At 32.8% G+C, this 18404-nt stretch overlaps 3 protein-coding genes across 6 annotated transcripts; 1 reads left to right on the top strand and 2 right to left on the bottom strand.

The window, feature by feature from the left end:
- The first annotated feature begins 6179 nt into the window (after window positions 1-6179).
- On the top strand, window positions 6180-11296 carry LOC108460567 (probable mediator of RNA polymerase II transcription subunit 26c). Of its 3 annotated transcripts, none has more exons than XM_017760099.2 (10): window positions 6180-6909; window positions 6995-7063; window positions 7153-7235; window positions 7364-7437; window positions 7559-7608; window positions 7697-7730; window positions 7838-7959; window positions 8310-8403; window positions 8506-9955; window positions 10760-11296. In XM_017760099.2, the coding sequence occupies exons 1-9, from the start codon at window positions 6535-6537 to the stop codon at window positions 8613-8615; spliced, it is 1011 nt and encodes a 336-aa protein (XP_017615588.1). In that variant the 5' UTR covers window positions 6180-6534; the 3' UTR covers window positions 8616-9955; window positions 10760-11296. The 3 variants fall into 3 exon arrangements, with proteins under 3 accessions (XP_017615588.1, XP_052882993.1, XP_017615585.1); XM_053027033.1 differs by having other exon boundaries at window positions 7556-7608; window positions 8316-8403; XM_017760096.2 differs by having other exon boundaries at window positions 7556-7608.
- Window positions 11297-11849: 553 nt separating this feature from the next.
- Window positions 11850-12483, bottom strand: LOC108460048 (protein CYSTEINE-RICH TRANSMEMBRANE MODULE 11-like). Its single transcript, XM_017759428.2, has one exon. It carries the CDS (start codon window positions 12343-12345, stop codon window positions 12040-12042), a length of 306 nt encoding a protein of 101 aa, XP_017614917.1. The 5' UTR covers window positions 12346-12483; the 3' UTR covers window positions 11850-12039.
- A 1087-nt stretch (window positions 12484-13570) lies between these two features.
- LOC108457953 (F-box protein SKIP5) lies at window positions 13571-16972 on the bottom strand. Of its 2 annotated transcripts, none has more exons than XM_053027296.1 (5): window positions 16691-16972; window positions 15635-15779; window positions 15471-15549; window positions 14323-14381; window positions 13571-14011 (listed from the first exon to the last, which is right to left on the bottom strand). In XM_053027296.1, exons 1-5 carry the CDS (start codon window positions 16827-16829, stop codon window positions 13621-13623), a joined length of 813 nt encoding a protein of 270 aa, XP_052883256.1. In that variant the 5' UTR covers window positions 16830-16972; the 3' UTR covers window positions 13571-13620. The 2 variants fall into 2 exon arrangements, with proteins under 2 accessions (XP_052883256.1, XP_017612662.1); XM_017757173.2 differs by having other exon boundaries at window positions 13571-13966; window positions 16691-16971.
- Between the last annotated feature and the right edge of the window lie 1432 nt (window positions 16973-18404).

Below are 18404 nucleotides of genomic sequence, written 5' to 3'. Positions count from 1 at the left end.
TTAGTCATTTTCTTGTAATTTTTATATTTTTGAAATCCCAAGAGCTTAATCTAGCTGAACTGTGTGTTATTTTCTGAAACTATTAACATTTTGTAAAGATGCTATTGATGGATTCTTAAAGTTTTAGATGTTAAATAGATATATTTTAAGCTTAAGAGTGAAAAGGACTAAATTATGAAGTTAATTTATAGTTTTGTACAATAGGGACTAATATATATAAAATTTTAAATTAGTGTTAGAATTGAAAAATAGGAAGTCTTAAATAAACTATAGTGAAAATGGATTAAAAATATGAATTCCAGATTGAAAGTTATGTTAGTCTCAGTTTTAGGGACTAAATTGAATAAAACATAAAATTTGTATAAATTGATGATTGATTTTTAAATTGGTTGTATTTCGATAGCGTTATGTGTTTATATTAATCCATAGCTAACGTTAAACTGGATTCCTCAAAAAGGAAGGAAATGATAAAGTCGTTAGCGAATAGCTCGTAGTGTACGCTTTGTATTTCTATAATCCGAACCTTTTCAATTGCTACATTTATGAATTGTGTTGCATGGTAAGACCATAAGGTAAGTTTAAAATGATAAAACAACCTGACTTGGATTGATTGTTAGCAATAAGGACTAAATTCAATAGTTTTGAAAATTTGTATGTTGTAAATGTGCAATTGAATCTGTTTTGTGCTTAAATAAGTTGTTACATATGTGGAATTGAGAAATTAATTATAAATGAAATTGAAATAAGGGTGAATAGTGGATATCATATTATAAGTCTGAAAATGTGAATTTGATATTGCACGATTTAATCAATCTGACTGATATATGGAAAAAAAAAGTATGTGCTGCAATTGTGATAACTCAATTTAAGATATTATTAGGACTTGTAGATTGGCATATTAAATTGCATTTGAATTTTTCGTTTGTTCATTGTATTACATGATTTATATTATGTTCTAGTGCTCGAATATAGAAATACCACTAAGTTATACTCAACGTACAATTTTGTTTTTTGTACGCAGGTTAGGTTTCAATCTTTTACACTCGTCAATATCAGCATCCAGTTGCGATCCCGAACTTAATAAGTTGGTGATGTCTTTTGTTAGTTAATGGCATGTACTTAAAAGAGTCTTTTGGTTATACAATGTTGTATTTTGGATGATGTTTTGGCATTTTGAATATCATATGTATATATATGTTGGCGATGATCTTTGCTAATGACGTTCTTGTTGAGTGGATTAGACATGTATGGTTAATTTCTTAAATGGTGGATAGATGATACACTATGAAATGGATTTAGTAAACTAATTAGTTGTGATGCTTGAATGGTGAAATTGATTCATGACATGTTGATTGTTTTGGGGTTCCATTTGAGGCATATTGGTTTTGGTTTGAATGTGGTATGAATGTGGTAAATTGATAGATGATCTATTGAATTTATATAGGTTTTTAAGTTGGTATATTTGTGCTAATGAACATAGATTTGGCCTTGGACATGGTTGGCATGAAGCAAGCCCTAAATATCATATTTTGTGTCACACGCTCTAGCCACACGGTCGTGTAATACACACACGGGTTAGTGACACGACCGTGTGCCACAGAAATATAGAATGTATAAGAAGCACACAATTCCTGGTTGCCACATGGGCTAGTTGCATGCCCGTGTGAATACTATAGATTTGTTTATTTAGTTTTCATGCAGCCTCAGTTTGTTACATGGCTCAGCCACATGGCTGTGTAACTTTTGTTGAATATTTGCAATTTGACCTACAGAGCTTCAATAAGTTACATAGTCTAGATACATGGTTTGTGACTCCAATTCTACACAGTTACAGCTTGCCACTCGGCCTGGGCACATAGTCATGTGACCCTTGTTTCGCATAATTGCCTTTATCTTTTGAAAATGTTACAATTTAATCCTTGGTTGTTCTTAGAGCTTTCTTAAGCTCAATTTAAACTCGATTATGTTTGCAAAACATGATATATGTGAATGTATACGATTATTTATTATATAATTGAATTTTTTATTTATGAATTACGTGTACTATTCTATTACTTGCCATAACATCTTATTGCTCGAGCCTGGTGACTAGACCGGGTAAGGGGTGCTACAATATTATAGTTAATAAATAAGTAGTTGTCTAGACTTCTTATTGCATGTTTTCCTTCTGTCCAATTCGATTTTAGTTCATACCTCCCTTAGGTACAATCCTCGAAATACTTCTATATTTTGTTGTAATAAAAAAACTATATTACAATTTGACCTTATACTTGCAATACACCACATTTCCATATCTATTAGTAAAATTTATTTGCCTTGGTGCACACACACCAAAGAGCGGTCAAGTTGTTGACGTCGTTGCCGGGGAGGGTTTCGGTTCTTAGGATTGAGTTGTTAGTAGTAATTCAATTTTGATACTATAGATATGGCATTTTAGTTATTTTCATTTGTAATTTTTATTTAATTTTTACTGTTTAATTTGGTTACTTTCTTGGTAGTGGTGTTTCATAGTGTATGGCTCAAAATAGAAATGAGTTACTTTCATTTGATCCTAAACTTGAGAGAACTTTGCACAATGCAAGAAGGGGAATATTTTTGAGCGAAGATTTACCATACATTGATCAAATGGAAGAAAATACGCTTTTTAAGGAAAGCAAGTTTGAATTCCACAAATCAAAGAGCAAATGGCAAACTGTACATTGAGGGATTATGTTAGGCCCAACTTGGATGTTGTATGAGGCAACATCAACAGGTCGACAATCAATGCAAATAATTTTGAAATAAAATAGGCCATGGTCTAGATAATTCAAAGTGATTTACAGTTTCGAGGATCGGTCAATGAAAACCCGAACTTACATTTCAAGTGATTATTAACTCTGTGTGATACTTTTAGATATAATGATGTATCTGTTGAAGCTATTCGTCTTTGGCTCTTCCCCTTTTCATTATGTGATGACGTGTTCATGTGGTTAGATTCGCATGCTATAGATTCAATATCCAATTGGGAGGAACTTGCTCAAAGTGCAAAAATTATCAAAAACATGAAAGATCTGGTAGGTCATCCTTATCTAAAATGAGAACCAAAGAAATGGTGGTTGCCTTGAGCCAACCTTTACAAAACATCTCTTGTATAGCATGGGTAGAAACCCAGACTACTGCTTGTTTAGCTCCTCGTTTAACTGGAAAAATCTTAAATGAATGAATTTGCCGCTCTAAGAGATCTAACTTACTCAAAATGGGTCTCAACTTCTATCTGTGATTATGCTCCTTTTTTTAACCTCATTTACTATAAATTGAGAATTTAACTTTAAGTTCACTTTCTCCCATTTTTTTTACATAACCAACTCTTCTCTTTTACATGTTGAAAATGTTTCTTCCATTTCTAGTGATTCAACAATGATATTTTCTCCAAATTCATCAATAATTTTACCTTCACTATTTTGGCATATGACCCCCAATCCCAACATTTTTAGTTTTGTGATCATAAGCACCATCAACATTGATTTTAACCCAACTATCCAAGGGCTTTTTCCAAACAACGTCAGATGTTTCCTGCTTTATTTCAACCTCCCTAAAATCAAGCTCATATGAATCCATGTATTCTTTGGAAGCAAACTTTATTCTCCTAATAATGGCATCAATGTCAATAGTCCTTCCTTCCATCAACGCCTTACACTTGACTTTTTAGACCATCCAACAAGAAAAGGCAATTTTAGTCAACAAGTTATCATCCCTGCCAATGCCTTTTGTAATATCCTCAAGCAATTTATCAAAAGTGTTGATTTCTTCTTTAATAATCCACAAACCATCTATTGCAATAAACCATACTCCCTGAACCCATTTGGAGCCCATAATTAAGTGCTCCATAGTTCTTCCTCTCTTTGACAAATTCTACAAATGAAACTTTAACAACATTTCCTTTTGAAAAGATTCCCCGATGTGGGAAATACATTTTCATATAGTTTCCATAGAAAAAAATTTGATTTTCTTAGACAGATTGAGACCCCAAACCATTTTCTATGTTTTCTTATCAATAATATGAGAAGCAAAAGGCACTGAATTTGAATCATTCCTCTTTCTTCTTCTTCTTTTTTTTTGAGCTCCTTATACCCTAATTTAACTGAATATAGGCCATTGGAAGTAAAAGGCCAAACCAATTTATCACCTTTATCAGAATTGTTAATCGGAATTCCAAGAATATCCCTTTTAACATCTTTTGACAATCAACATTCAATACTCGAAAGATCCCAAACTCCTTTGTTCATTATCTCACCAACTTTTAAAGGTAGAAGTACCAATAGGCCCAGGGAACAAAGGCTTTCCATCCTTACAGTTTACCAACCATCGATCATCCCAGATTCACACACTTCCACTATTCCAAATTCACTACAATAAGGTTTTCTTCATAAATTCTTGCCCTTCTACAAATTGCTCCACACCCATGAGGCTCGATATCTCTTCCTAGTATTAAGAAAATTGTCATTTGGGAAGTATAAACTTTTAAATAGTTTTACCTAGAAAGAATTTGGTTCTTGCAATAACCTCCAACACTTTTTCGCAAGAAGCGCTAAATTGAATAATTCCAAGTCCTTAAAACCAAGGCCCCAATATCCTTTCCTTTAGTAAACCTCTGCCATGGCCTCTAATGAGTTATGTTTTCGTTCCCCTTTTGTCTCCATCAGTAGTTGGCCACAGTCGAATTCATTTAAGAACACAACCTCTTTGAAAATTTAGAACAAGGCATCGTATAAGTTGGTATGGCTGTGGCAACTACCTTAATCAGGATCTCCTTACCTCCTAGTGAAAAGGTCATCTTCTTCCACTCCTTAAGTTTGTGGATAACTCAGCCTCTCACCTGCCTCATAGTTTTAGATTTCCTTATAGAGCAAGCATACCTAAGTAAACTCTTGGATTTATAATAGTTGAAATCTTTAGTATTTCTAAAATCTGTCGTTGCAAGATAATAAAAGTGTTGGAAAACTTGAAATCGTAAGATATGTCATAATTATAAATTGTATTTGTTTAGTATTTAATTTTTTTTAAATTTGAAGTTACAAATAATTAATTATATCAATAGTCATAATCAATTTTTATAAGCATTAAATCAAATGATTTAATATAATTCATAGTTTCAACCCTCATTATAAGTACCAAACCGAGTAACTTTAAAATAACTTATCAAAGTGAAGTTCAAATCAAAACACTAAAATCTCAAAACCTCAATCTTGTCCATATAACCAAATTGTCTTTATCATCATATTTTCAAAATAAACATTATAAAAAGGCAATAATTAACAATCAAATAAAATGACCTACTATGTTTTTAGTAAATTTAACAACTAATATTAGTGCAGATAGTTGTAATTTTTGTATTATAACTTATTAGATTTTAATATATTTATTATGTGAGTGAAAAAGAAATTGATTCAAATATTATGAAGTCTTAAAGAACATTCTACAAAAGTTTGTAAAATTGACTTTAATGTTATTTTTAGTAAAAAAACTAAATATGCCACAATTTTTTCAAACTCAATGCAAATTTTCAATTCATTTAAATTATTTTTCAAAATTTAAGTTGTAAAAAATTATATTTCAATTTTTCTTTTCTTATAATGAAAAGTCATATTAAAAAACAAAAGAGGTAAGACAAAAACCAAAAATTTGCTTAATTTTTATATTTTTTTTGGTTTTTAAAGAATGAATATTTGATATTTTATATGAATAATGCAGAGAAAAAATTAGAGGTTTAAAAATAGTTTTCCTCATTTTCTCTCAGTTTATCTATTTAAACTGTCTTATTAACTTTTATTTTAATTTAGTTTTTAGAATTTTCTAATTTTTCAAAAAAGAATGTCAATTTTATTATTTTATATATAATCATTGTCAAACTGACAAAAAGTATAAAAATTGAGGAGTAAAGTTGTTATTATACCAACTAAAAGGTGTTACTTCACAATTGGGTGACAAAAGAACAATTTTAAAAATTTAGTGACCAAATTGTAACTTTTTAATTAATTGATCAAAATGAAAACTTATCTATAATGTAATGACCAAAAGTGTAGTTTACCCTTATAATAAAATAGGTGAAAAGATAATTTCAGTTTCACTGTAATGTAATTACTTTTATTTACATACGTTTGTGTAATTATAACGAAAAGAATACACTTATCTAAGATTCTCTTCCAAATAAAGAAATATCATAATCATATTTCATTTCAAAAAGAAAAAAAAAAGGAAAAGAGTTTTATCTGTTCATTTGGTTTATTCCAATTCCCACACAAAAATCCAATTCCATTAACAAACTCAAAATCATCAAGTTGTTCAGAAAAAAAAAAAAAAAAAACCCATTTCAGCTTTGACTTGAAAGAATTGTTTTTCTTTTGTCAGCTGAAAAAAATTGTAAATTTCAATCTTTGGGCGTTTTTGTTTTCAATCAGATCTGATTATGTTGAAGGTCAAATCTTTGATTTGATACCTGGAAAAAACAGGCGTTGGAATTTGCAACATAATCATCAACTTTTGGTTTTAATTGTAATGGATTTGGATGATTTCAGATCAGTTCTTGAAACAGCTGGTGTTGATGTGTGGACTTTTATAGATACCGCAATCCTGGTAGCTTCTTTGGATTATGGCCAAGAGTTTAAGCAAAGGAGAGATGGGATTGTGGAGAGGCTTTATGCTACTTCCATGGTTACCAGGTGTAAAAGCTGTGATTTTGGTGAGAGGTCAAATGTATATCAAGTTAATAAAGAAGATAGCCCCCATGAAGGTAAAGGAGGAGGAAAAGGGTCTCCTTTTACACCTCATTCTGATAATGAAGATGATGATATGGACCCTTATGGAGGCTTGTTTGATGATGAACAAAAAAGGGTTCTTGAGATTAAGGAGCGTCTTGAACTACCTGATCAGGTCTTTGAATCTTTTTGCTATTGTATCGTTGATTTGATCATTTGTTTTGGATTTTGATTTTGATTTGAATAATTTGTTTTTACAGTCTGAGGATTCTTTAGTTGATTTACTTCAAAGCTTGGCAGACATGGATATAACATTTCAAGCTCTCAAGGTAATAATTATGTGGAACAATTTTTTTTCGGTTTAATTTCCTGTTTAGTTTGATTTATGTCAATTGCCTCGTTATGATACTATCTTCAGGAGACTGATATTGGGAGACATGTTAACAAATTGAGGAAACATTCATCAAATGATGTTAGGAGATTAGTGAAGCAACTTGTCAGGTTTTAATGAACTTGCTGAAATTTACATATATGTAAAATATATATGTATGTATGTGAGTGTGTGAACAAACTAAGGAAGCAATTATCAAAGAAAGAGTGTTATATGATTTGATTCCTTGTTTCTTCAGGAAGTGGAAAGAAATTGTAGATGAATGGGTAAGGGTGAATCAACCTGGAGAACCAGAACCTGCTGGACTTATGGGTAAATTTATTATCTTAACTGTAATATGAAGAATTTTTTGTTTTTGTCAGAAAATATTTCAAAGGTGAATGGAAATTGACATGTCAGTAAAGTTAAAATGACTATGAATATTGTCTAGCAGCCGATGGAGATTCACCACAGCAAAAACTTCCTCAAAATGGTCGGCAACAGGTGAAAGGAGTTCTTTTTCCCTGTGAAAGTTGTTTTAAAATTCTGCTTTGTTTATTTTTTATCATTCTAAGATTCTGTTCTGTTATAGGTTCCTGATTTTGCATACTCTCCTAATCCCCACAGTGAGTATAGAATCTGATTCAAAGTTGGATATAATCTTTGTATCTTTCATTTGTGCTTTTAATTAATCAACCTCCTTTTTAATGCTTTACCGTACAACAATTGACAGATGGGAGTTTTGGTTCGGAGAAGAATAATTCAGAACCTGAAAGGAAGCCAAAGCCAATCCCTCCTTCCCGAAAAGATCCTCCACCAAGACATACTCACTCAACTCCTCCACAAAATGTACAGGTATTAGTACATACCAAATGGGAGCATCTAATTGCATCATTACTTTGTTGATGGACATAGATGTCTGATACCAAATTTAGAAAGAAATGCTTTCAAAATAATTGTTGATGCGAAACCGCTGTTTTGACAAATTCCTGTAATTTTGAGGCTTTCGATTCTCAAGGAATGAGAAGTTATAGTTACTCGCCACACCCTAATAGTTTATCTTAGCAAAAGGCCAAGGGAAAGTTCAACTTAACTTAGCAATTTTAGCATTGCCGGTTGTCCTAAGGATTCAGTTTGATGAATTTATCATTGGTATAAACTTTGGCATTTCTATTTGTTGAATCGCCTTTCTGGGGATTTCGTAGAGACAGAGAGAACAAAAGGAAAGCAATTTTGACTCTGAAAGGCTGGCTTCTGCGAGGAAAAGGCTTCAAGAAAGTTACAAGGAAGCTGAAAATGGTTTGCTTTCTTCTCTTCTTCCACAGTTTACTTAATCTTGAATCCCTCATTTTGGGTTCATACTAAATGTGACTGTCTGCGATTTTTGTGTGCTTTTTGAAGCCAAAAAGCAAAGAACGGTACAAGTGATGGACATTCATGAGCTACCAAAACCCAAGAATGCCTTCTTTGCCAAAAACAAGGGAGGTGGTTCTCAAGGGAGGCACTGGTGATTGGGTGAATGAGTTGGGATTAAACGACATCCCAATTTAGGATTTCATTTCTATTTTTCTGCTGTGATCGTTGTATAAGATAGGAGTACTCTTCATATCTTTTATAGGTTATCTTTCCATGTTCTTTCATGGATATGTACTGAACTATTATCGATCATTTGAAATTCTTGAGGGCCGTGGACATCCATAACCGTTCTATTGGGGGTGAACTGTACTTCTTTGTTTGCGACATGTTACCTTCCCCCACCCCCAACTGTGCGATGTTTTTAATTTGTAATATATGTGAGTTTTCTTAAAAGATAACTCCTTGTTTTGGAAGTATGTTACAATCTTTCATTTTTTATCAATGCAAGCTGACTCTACCTTGAAGATAATAGTTGATATACTAGGCGAACTGATAGTTTAACTTAATGCATACTAAGGGTAGCAGTACTTTGTGGGATATGGTTATAACGAAAATTTACTCTTTTTCTTTTCATTTTTTTCCTTAAAATTCTTTTGTGCACTACTTTTTTAAAGATTATGCAAGAAGCCAGCCATGTGGATTTTGTTTCATTTGGTAGATACCATCTGTCTTTTGAAACATTGATGAGGTGTGCAGAGAAACCCTTTTTTAATTTCAAAAAGTTTTCTGCCTCCACATTTTCGGGTTATATGATAAGGCTTCTCAACTTATTGCATCTGTTGAGAGGGTCAAGGGGACTCTGCACGGCTAATACAGATGTATACAAACAGTGAGGTTGATATATCATATGTAACTGCTCTTTTGTGGTTCATGCATTGTGGTTGATGACTTCTAGATTATTTGTTTAGGGTAGTTGCTTGTACTTCAAAGGATGCTTGAATGAAGTTTCTTATTAACTCTTTCAATGCAGCTTCTTATGCAGTAGTCCTAGTACTTGCTTTCCCCTATGTCGCAAGCTTTTGCTCAGTGATTTCATTTTGTGGGACTTCTCACTCAAAGCTGAATGCTTAGGAAAACAAGACTCCCTTCACCAGCAAACTCCAAACCATAATTCGCTCCAGGAGCAAAAAGAAAAGAACAAGAAGAAAATATCAAACTTACATCCACCTCTCTCCACCTTTCTGTCTTCTCTAACATGATGTTTAGTTAACCATTTTTCTTGTCATTTTTGCTTGCAGGTGGTGTGGATTAAATGGCTATATGAAACTATGTTTTGAGTCGAGCAAGAGAGTAATAAGGCTCTCTTTAACTGGTATTCATCTTTATGAAGTGATCAATTGCACTTTGGCCTTTATGCTATGACCATAACCAACAAGATGAAGTGGCCTTCAGCTTGTTATGCTGGTTGGTGGATGTAATCTATTGGACTTTGCAGGTATTCTCACTATAACCTCAATAGACTCATTATTATACGAGTTCTATATATGTTGAAGGCAGCAACTTAATACTACATTTTGCTTAAACTGAACATGCATGAGCAAGGTATGTTAGGGAACCTGTGGATGACATCCTTGATTCATAGCTTTTGTAAAAGTTCTACTGCATAAAAATGTTGATAACCGTGAACTTAGTTCTGTTGCTACATGAACTCCGGATTGCCTTTTGTATAACCGTTCAGGTTTTGATGACTGCAACATGCATTCCTTATGTTTTTGCTTAATGAACAAAATGTTGACTTTTCAAAAAATTTAATGTTATATAATATCAAGTTCTCATGTTCTTTTACCAGAAATATTACTCAATACTTTTCCCTGTTATTTTGTTTTTTTCTTTCCTTATTTCCTACATATTTACTTATGCAGGTATCCATTGTCAAGTAAAGTTATATAAATATAATTTTCTTGTTGACAAATATATATATTTATCAATTTACATGACTCAGACTGATAAAAGTATAGTCAATTGTCTCCAAGATTTTTATGTATTTGGAGAGTCCTTTGAGGCTTATATCCTGATAATCAGGTCTTGATATGTATTGGTTTGCTCTAGATGCATGATAAATACAACTTTTTTGACATTATAAAGTACTAGTACTGATTCATGAATATTTGATAGATGCAGGTACAATTGTCATAGTCCGGCTTTGAAGCATGTTTATTTCACATTTCTTTGACCAAAAGCGGAATGTGTTCAAAAAAATAGCATGTTTTTTGTAACTTGAGTTTTTCTTGGCTTGCAGTGATGCAATCAACAAACCAAAGGTAAACCTTTGAGCTTAGCATTGAAGATTGTTGAACCTGAAAGAGCATATGAAAGAGCTTGGTCGAATATGTGCAGTGCTTCGTTTTCGATGTTTTAGGAAGCTAGATGGCATTCTACTTGGATAAAATTTCTAGATATCACGGAATTGTGTTAAACAATTAGCATTAGTGGGAAGCTTTGAGGAGAACCATGGCTACATTGTTTTCGTTATGGAATCATCTTAGACACATGTATTCACAGTTCACACACCCGCAAAAGATGTCGAACCTTGAAGATAAGGGGATGCATATGCAGATGCTGAACTAACTTGTTAGGCCCTAAGTTACATATGATAGATCAACCTCACTGTTTGCAAACCTCTTCTTTAATTTGTGGGGATATATATGTTGTGAGAAGGCCTAAAAGGGTTTTTATTGTTAATGTAGGACATTGTTTTAAGATTTTGTACTTATAAAACTCTTATGTCTCCAAATCATCATTGGTTTAATTGAAATATTAAATAGTTTTTGAAGAAGTCCCCGATATGAATTATTAGTTATTTTCCGAGTGTCAATCACAGTATTTCTAGAGTGATATAACACAAATTGATGAATGTAATGTGTGCTTGTAATGTAATTGTTGGATGTAAAACATAATTATTTTTACAAAAATAGAAACATGATGCTTTTAAAATATAACTATTAAAAATTTTATTACAAAAATAAAAACATAATTATGAAATTATGTATTTTATTAAATTATATTTAATAATAATTTTATGTATTTTATTAAATTATATTTAATAATAATTATATTAAGATATGATTTACATTTCTATTTCATTATAGTTTTATTACATTATAACATTGTTTCATTTTAGGCATGGATAATTAAATTTATGCAGAGGAGAGGAGATAATGTTCCATCGAAAGATCCGTAGGCTCCAAGGTACTTACAAAGAAAGGCCGTTAAGAAAAAGGAAATAACAAAGGAAGCGCCATAACAAAGGAAACCCTAAGCTGTAATAAAAAATGGTCAAATTATGAAGAACATGTCAACCCCATCAAAAGATGATCAACGCAAATCCATTCTAAAAGAAACGTAACTATTCATTAATCAAATCTTTTTCTTATGGAAATACAAGAAATATATCTCAAGAAATTTCCATCAAGAAGATTTTAGAGTAAGACACATCAACAACAAAATAAAATAAAAACCCCTGATATTTAGTTATAATAAAAAACGTTTTCTCCATTATACATTACACTACAGAGATGATCAGCTCTCAGGGAGTATGGAAGAATCAGAGCAGCACTCACCAATTAGACAGCAGCAACGCAAAGCCGCGAGACAACCCTCAAGGAAACCAGGTCTTGGAGGTGGAGCAGCATACTGCGGAGGTGGAGCAGCATATTGTGGAGGTGGAGCAGCATATTGTGGAGGTGGAGCCATGACTGGAGGACCTTCATAATGACCTTGAGCAGGGTAAGGATAAGCATACTTGGGATCACTCATTTTTGGAACTGGAGGACCTTCATAATGACCTTGAGCAGGGTAAGGATAAGCATACTTGGGATCACTCATTTTTGGAAACTAAAACTCTAAAGATCTAGTCCCACTGACAAGAGATTGAAGAAATATAGATCGATAAAAATGGCAAGTTAGTGGGAAGTGTTTTATAGTAAAAATGGTAGCCTGTCCTCACGCCCCCGCGCACCCCTTCCCCCCCTACTTACAAAAGTGAGGTGACGGACGCGCGAGAGGGGGGGTTGTTGGCAAAATGAAAATTTTAAATTACTAAAGGTAAAATTCTACTTTAGCCCCTCTAAAACTATAAAAATTTGATTCAATCTTTTAAAAATTATAAAGATATAGACTATAAAAAATTGACAAGAATCAAAACTTAGCCTCTTGATTAAGAGCTTGGTAGAAATTGTAGAGAATTAAGGTTCAAGTCCCAATGATTACATTTTAAATCCCATTTTAGTCATCCTACAACAAAATTTTTCTTTACAAATGGGCTATTTGTCCATTAAACCTCAAAACTTCTAATCAAACCAACTCTCTAGAAGTCCCTCACTAATTCAACTAAAATTCCTATTAGTTATTTTAGCAAATAAAAACCCTACCTCTACCCTTATCTTCACATAATCTCAAAAGAATCTCCTGTTACAATTTTACTCTAAAATCTTGTTGTTGGAAATTTCTTGAGATTCTTGAAGCTTTGCAATCAAGTCCCAATCCACTGTCTGTATACAAAAAGTGCTATGCTCCATGTCTCTTATGGGGGGATTCTGGAATTGTACTATTCCAAGCATTGTATCAGTTGCACGAAATTTGATGCACAATACATATACACACATATATATGATTAAAACATTAATGTTTAAAGTTATAAATATTTTAAAATTTTATATTATGTAATTTTTAACATATCAACCAAAAACGATAAATAAAAATACGAATTATCAAATTTAATTCACATGATGCTCGCTGTCCGAGCAAAACTGATGCAAGTTAATGTCCTTTTCCGTCAGGTAGTTATTAGGTAAAAGTTTCAATGAATTAATTAGGAATTTTTTTTCCAACATTATATACATTATATGTATCATAATATGATAGTCGCAATTCCAGATCTAGACCTTAACCATCTCATGTCCAAAGCTCAATCTGCATTGGACCAAATTCATGAACAAATCTACCAAAAAATAGAAAAGGAACGTTTGTTGCAAATGGTCTGATAACATACAATGCCTTTGGCTATGGCTATGGCTATGGCTATGGCTATGGCTACATTAGATATTGATCCTACAGAAAACAAAACAACATTCAGGAATTAAATTGAATTCCCTAATCCAATTATCTACAATCAACGTCGAACCAGAAATAGAGACAAGTTCGAGCATAAATGACACGAACTTGCTGTAGTGCTAGATCTCCACTCGTCAAAACAGCCTTTGCACCTCCTTCAATCCGAGTGTGCGATACAGAAATGCTATCACCATCACTCTTCAGGTTGGAGGGAAACACCCCACTTCCGGCTGTACTCACGATCGGGCATGACAGATAGTCCAACGGGTTTGATTCACACTGAAGTATGCATTCATCTATAATTAGCCTTCCACTCCTATGAAGCAAGCAGCAACCTAGCTCCGCCTTCACCGTTAAGTTTGTCAGCTTGCAGGTTGATAGAAACTCCAATGCACTGCTCCACCAAAACGAACAGCACAAACGTGCAGGTTGTTTCTCTCTATTAAAAAATAATAATTGTGACCTTATGGAGCCATCTCCAGACTGTTGAATATCCATGTTCTTTCATAGCAGGTAGCATGCAACCTGCTCCTTTCGTTTTATCATAAATCACAACAACAAATAAAAGAGAACATTTCAAGCAAATCGCATGCTGAAAACATCATCCAGGCCTTTAATCGTGAAGCTGCCAATTTCAAACAATATGGAGGTGGCTCGACACAAGATTTCTAGATATAACATGGAGAAACCTCTCAACAAATTACCACATTCAACATACGAAGCAAAAACATAGTCAGAAAATTTGCAAACCTGTCTGAACCTCGCAAACAGATGACATTTGTTTCATCAGGAAGCTCACCTCCGCCGATCTGAAGAAAGTAGTTGAGATAGAAGTGAGGCAAAAACAAACTTTTTAAACAAATATTACAAAAAGATTATCTTCGTTCTCAACTTTAGGCCTTGATCTCTTTATCAGGAGATAAATAAGAGAGCTGAGTAGGGGATGGGGAAAGAGACTTTTAAGAGAATCATGTCCTACAGCTCATTACGAGTGGTTCAAACATCTTTTGAGCATGGTCTCAAGTCATCTATGTTGAGTTATCTATAACATAATCCTAAACTCAAAAACTCCTAACCACAAAAAACGAGAATAGGTTATAATTTAGTGCAAGAGGGATGGAACAAATGTAGGTAGCACTAGGCAGAGGTCACCCACAGCCCGATAATTGAATCGAATAAGTTGCTATTACTTAAATGCAGTTTTAAATCATCTCAGGCCAAATAGTAGGGGTTCTAGGCCTATATATTGACTCCATACATCTTTTGAAAACATAAGTAAAGCTCTAAAGTAATCACCCATTGAAAGATCCATGATCATATATATCTCATACCAAAATATTTGGCATAAACATGTCTTGTATTTCAAATAATACTAATAAGAAACATCTTTGCGTGCATTTTACAGAAAAAAATATCATATGCATTAAAATAAGACGAAAAAGTGTACCAACATAAATGATAACTAAAGAGAAACTAAAACAATAAAATGAGAAAGAACTTAAAGCATCTCCATTATCAAATATAATGGTATCGCATTAAAAAAAAGGGTGGCAGAATGTATAGGACAGCACATTCAAAGTCAATGCTTGTGGAAGTTCCCTACATTATTTCGATTTTGAGTGTTAATGTCTGATACAGAAATGTGTCTGAGACAGGTATGCCCAACTTCAGGTTTAACACCCATGACCATAATTAAGAGGCATCCACGTTGAGATATCTACAATAGATCACCCAAAGGGTACTTGAAGGGTTACATTCCCATGCTATGTAAGAATATGCACCAGCCATGGGTGTCGGATCCAAGTTTTTTTCTAAGAAATTTGTATTTCAAATAGTAAATACATACCAAGGAAGCAATTTATCTGTAAATTGACTTTTGCAGAATCCTAAGGACATACCAGGCAGAGAGGTTTTTTAATCTGAATATTAGAGGCAAGATGACTGCCGCCAGCTGCAATTAAAATAGTGTCGCCAGGTCTAAAAGGGAGAGTTTGGAGATAGGGTCTCAGTAATATACCATATAATCCCAAACCACAAATTAGAAAAAAGTAGTTTTATGTACCTAGCTGCAGACACAGCTTCTTCAATATTGGGGAAAACACCAGGTTCAGAAAAATCCTGAACGGATCTATCGACTCGCAGCCACAGTCGAGGGTGACATGCCAAATAACACCATCTGTGGCAAACGAGGGCGGTGTTATACCGATCTGCAACTCAATAGCAATATGTAAAAGAGATCGCACTTGGTACAAGGATTAAAAAGCATCAGAAATGACGGTGCCTACTAAAATGCTTTCAATGTTGCTAAAATGTGGAACTTCCAAACGCCAATGGAAAAAGAAAACAAAGGAAAAGACAAAATAGGAAGCTATTGCAAAGCAAATTACTTGAATGGGTTCTTTTCAGACTTTTTTACCTCATTAGCATCAAGTTCTCTTAGGAAACAACTAAACATCCTATCATTAGCACCACATAACCAAAGTTACAAGAATACCCACTAATTTGGAAGCATTCAATAAAAGAAATCTTTCGATAACATTACATAAATCCCAACATTTGTAAAGTTTTGCTCGCCTCCGCCTTAGCATAAGTAGTCAAAGCCTCAAAAACCGGGAGACATCCACCAAATACAAGCAGAACAAAGAGTGTAAAGATATATCATTCCATGCATTTCACGAAGAATATCCACGTTCATTTCTTCTAAAATAAGAAAAATCTGGGCCAAATATCTTACATATACTTTCTCACTCCATCATAAAAACTTGAAGAGAAATTCCCAACAAATACAATTAACCTAAAATAACTTGAATTAACCATTACCTCACTTCCTATAAATCTAAAAATAAAATAAATTTCTAAACACCAATATAAAATGCCTACAAAAAATCCAATTGCATCGTTACCTAAAAAAATACAATTAACCGTAAGCCAACTTCCTATGAAACCAAAACCAATGACTGAGTGAAAATTAACATAACTTGCTTAATACCCAGATGAACAAATACAAAATCGAAGATAAATAAAGAACCGTAGCACCAAATGAACTAAAATTTGCAGAGATCAATCAAATGAAAAATATTCATTAAGAAAAGGGTTTATAAGGGGAAAAATACCCAACCTGGAATGGGAGATAAGAAGCTGAAAATATGCATAAGGCAGCCATCATCAAGGTTATTTATAAGAGCTGAAGAAGGAGAAGAAGGAGAAGAAGACGGAATCTTTCTGGACTTTCTCTTCTCTAGCTCTTCTACCTCCATGGCCGGCCTTTGCCTTACGAAAAGAAATTTTTTTTCTAAGATATTAACTATGGTATGCAATGAACAATAAACCGACACGACAGTCAGACCCCAGTTTGTACTTCGGTTGGTTCTTTGAGTTGAGTTAAACTGCTTAATTAAACCCAATCGGGATTTATAGGCCGAAATTTGGACAAAGATTTCGGGGTCTTAAACCCAACGTTTTATAAAACTGCTTAGCAAGCGAACATGTTGTTGAAAAAGCCCATGATCCTAATGGCTTTATTACACATTTTTGTTAAAGTGGATAGCAGATTGTTGGAGATGAAAAGAGAAAAGTCAAAGATACTTTATAACCATAAGAATAAAACAAAAGATAATTTCCTAATATATCAATTATGAATCTTTAATAGCGAAAGGAAATCTGTTTCAAATTTTCTTGAATATTCTTTGATGGTATTTTTCTATATTATTATTTTTGTTATATATACGTCTTAAAATATCTAAAAAATAAAAATAAAAATCGTGATTTTTTGCTGTTTAGTGTACAATCCCGTAAAATCGACACAGCATACTACACACCTGAATGGACTAGCCATGTGAAAAGGTGTAGCTCATGTGGCTCCTTCAGTTTGCTCTGATGCTTTGGTTTTCGCTCAATTTGTTCTCAAGCGCTCTATTAAGCATTAAAACATGAATTTAAAAGATTAGGAGTATCACAATTAACATCAAATAATCACCCAAAACGTATTAAAAATGAGGTTAAAAAACATTATTTTTAGCACTTATTATTGGTTAGGGTTTGTTATGTTTTTACCTATGCATGCAATTACACGTCATTGCATGGTTGTTACTAACAACCCATGATAACATAAGTGGCTAAAATGTAATATCTCAAACATAAATGACTAAAATGTAACCTGAGGTAAATAAAAGTGATTATTTTGATAATTTATCCTAAAATAAATAATCGATTAAATTTATGAAATTATGAATTTTAAAAATCAAAATTTACCATTATCAAACAAAATAAATTGCTTAATTTTTACTAATATATCAAATAGATTTATAATGCTTATAAAATTCATTACTTAGTTTTTCTTTTATCAAACACATCTTAAAATTTATTAATAAAAGCATGTTTTTTTATTCAAATTTAGTTGTAATATATGTCAATATTAATATTATCTTAAAATTATATATGAAATTTGATTTAATATATCATATGCTACATGCAACTTTAACTTTAGTTGAATTTTACACAAGGAATTTTATTTTTATTAAATTAGTTGTCACCTAAAATTGAAAAGTCCTAATTGACAGGTAACATAATACTTACTGATTTTGACAGGGATTTCATGAGAAATCGACGCAAGATCCAATGATTTGATGAAGAAGATGGATTGGGACTTGATTGCAAAGCTTCAAGAATCTCAAGAAATTTCCAACAACAAGATTTTATAGTAAAGTTGTAACAGGAGATTCTTTTGAGATTATGTGAAGATGAGAGTAGAGGTAGGGTTCTCATTTGCTTAAATAACTAAAAGGAATTTTAGTTGAATTAGTGAGGGACTTTTAGAGAATTGGTTTGATTAG

This window comes from Gossypium arboreum, chromosome 4 (genome assembly GCF_025698485.1).
Source record: "Gossypium arboreum isolate Shixiya-1 chromosome 4, ASM2569848v2, whole genome shotgun sequence".
Lineage (NCBI taxonomy): Eukaryota > Viridiplantae > Streptophyta > Magnoliopsida > Malvales > Malvaceae > Gossypium > Gossypium arboreum.
Note: the sequence above shows the minus strand (reverse complement) of the source record. Positions and strands in the feature narration are given on the sequence as shown.

Coding starts and splice junctions, on each gene's coding strand:
- LOC108460567 (XM_017760096.2), top strand. CDS start 6,535: ATGGATTTGGATGATTTCAGATCAGTTCTTGAAACAGCTGGTGTTGAT. Junction 7,236..7,363: donor TTAGTGAAGCAACTTGTCAG/GTTTTAATGAAC, acceptor TTGTTTCTTCAG/GAAGTGGAAAGAAATTGTAG. Junction 7,960..8,309: donor CTCCTCCACAAAATGTACAG/GTATTAGTACAT, acceptor GGGATTTCGTAG/AGACAGAGAGAACAAAAGGA.
- LOC108457953 (XM_053027296.1), bottom strand. CDS start 16,829: ATGGAGGTAGAAGAGCTAGAGAAGAGAAAGTCCAGAAAGATTCCGTCT. Junction 15,550..15,634: donor GAAGCTGTGTCTGCAGCTAG/GTACATAAAACT, acceptor TCTCCCTTTTAG/ACCTGGCGACACTATTTTAA. Junction 14,012..14,322: donor TGTTTGCGAGGTTCAGACAG/GTTTGCAAATTT, acceptor ATTTTTTAATAG/AGAGAAACAACCTGCACGTT.
- LOC108460048 (XM_017759428.2), bottom strand. CDS start 12,345: ATGAGTGATCCCAAGTATGCTTATCCTTACCCTGCTCAAGGTCATTAT.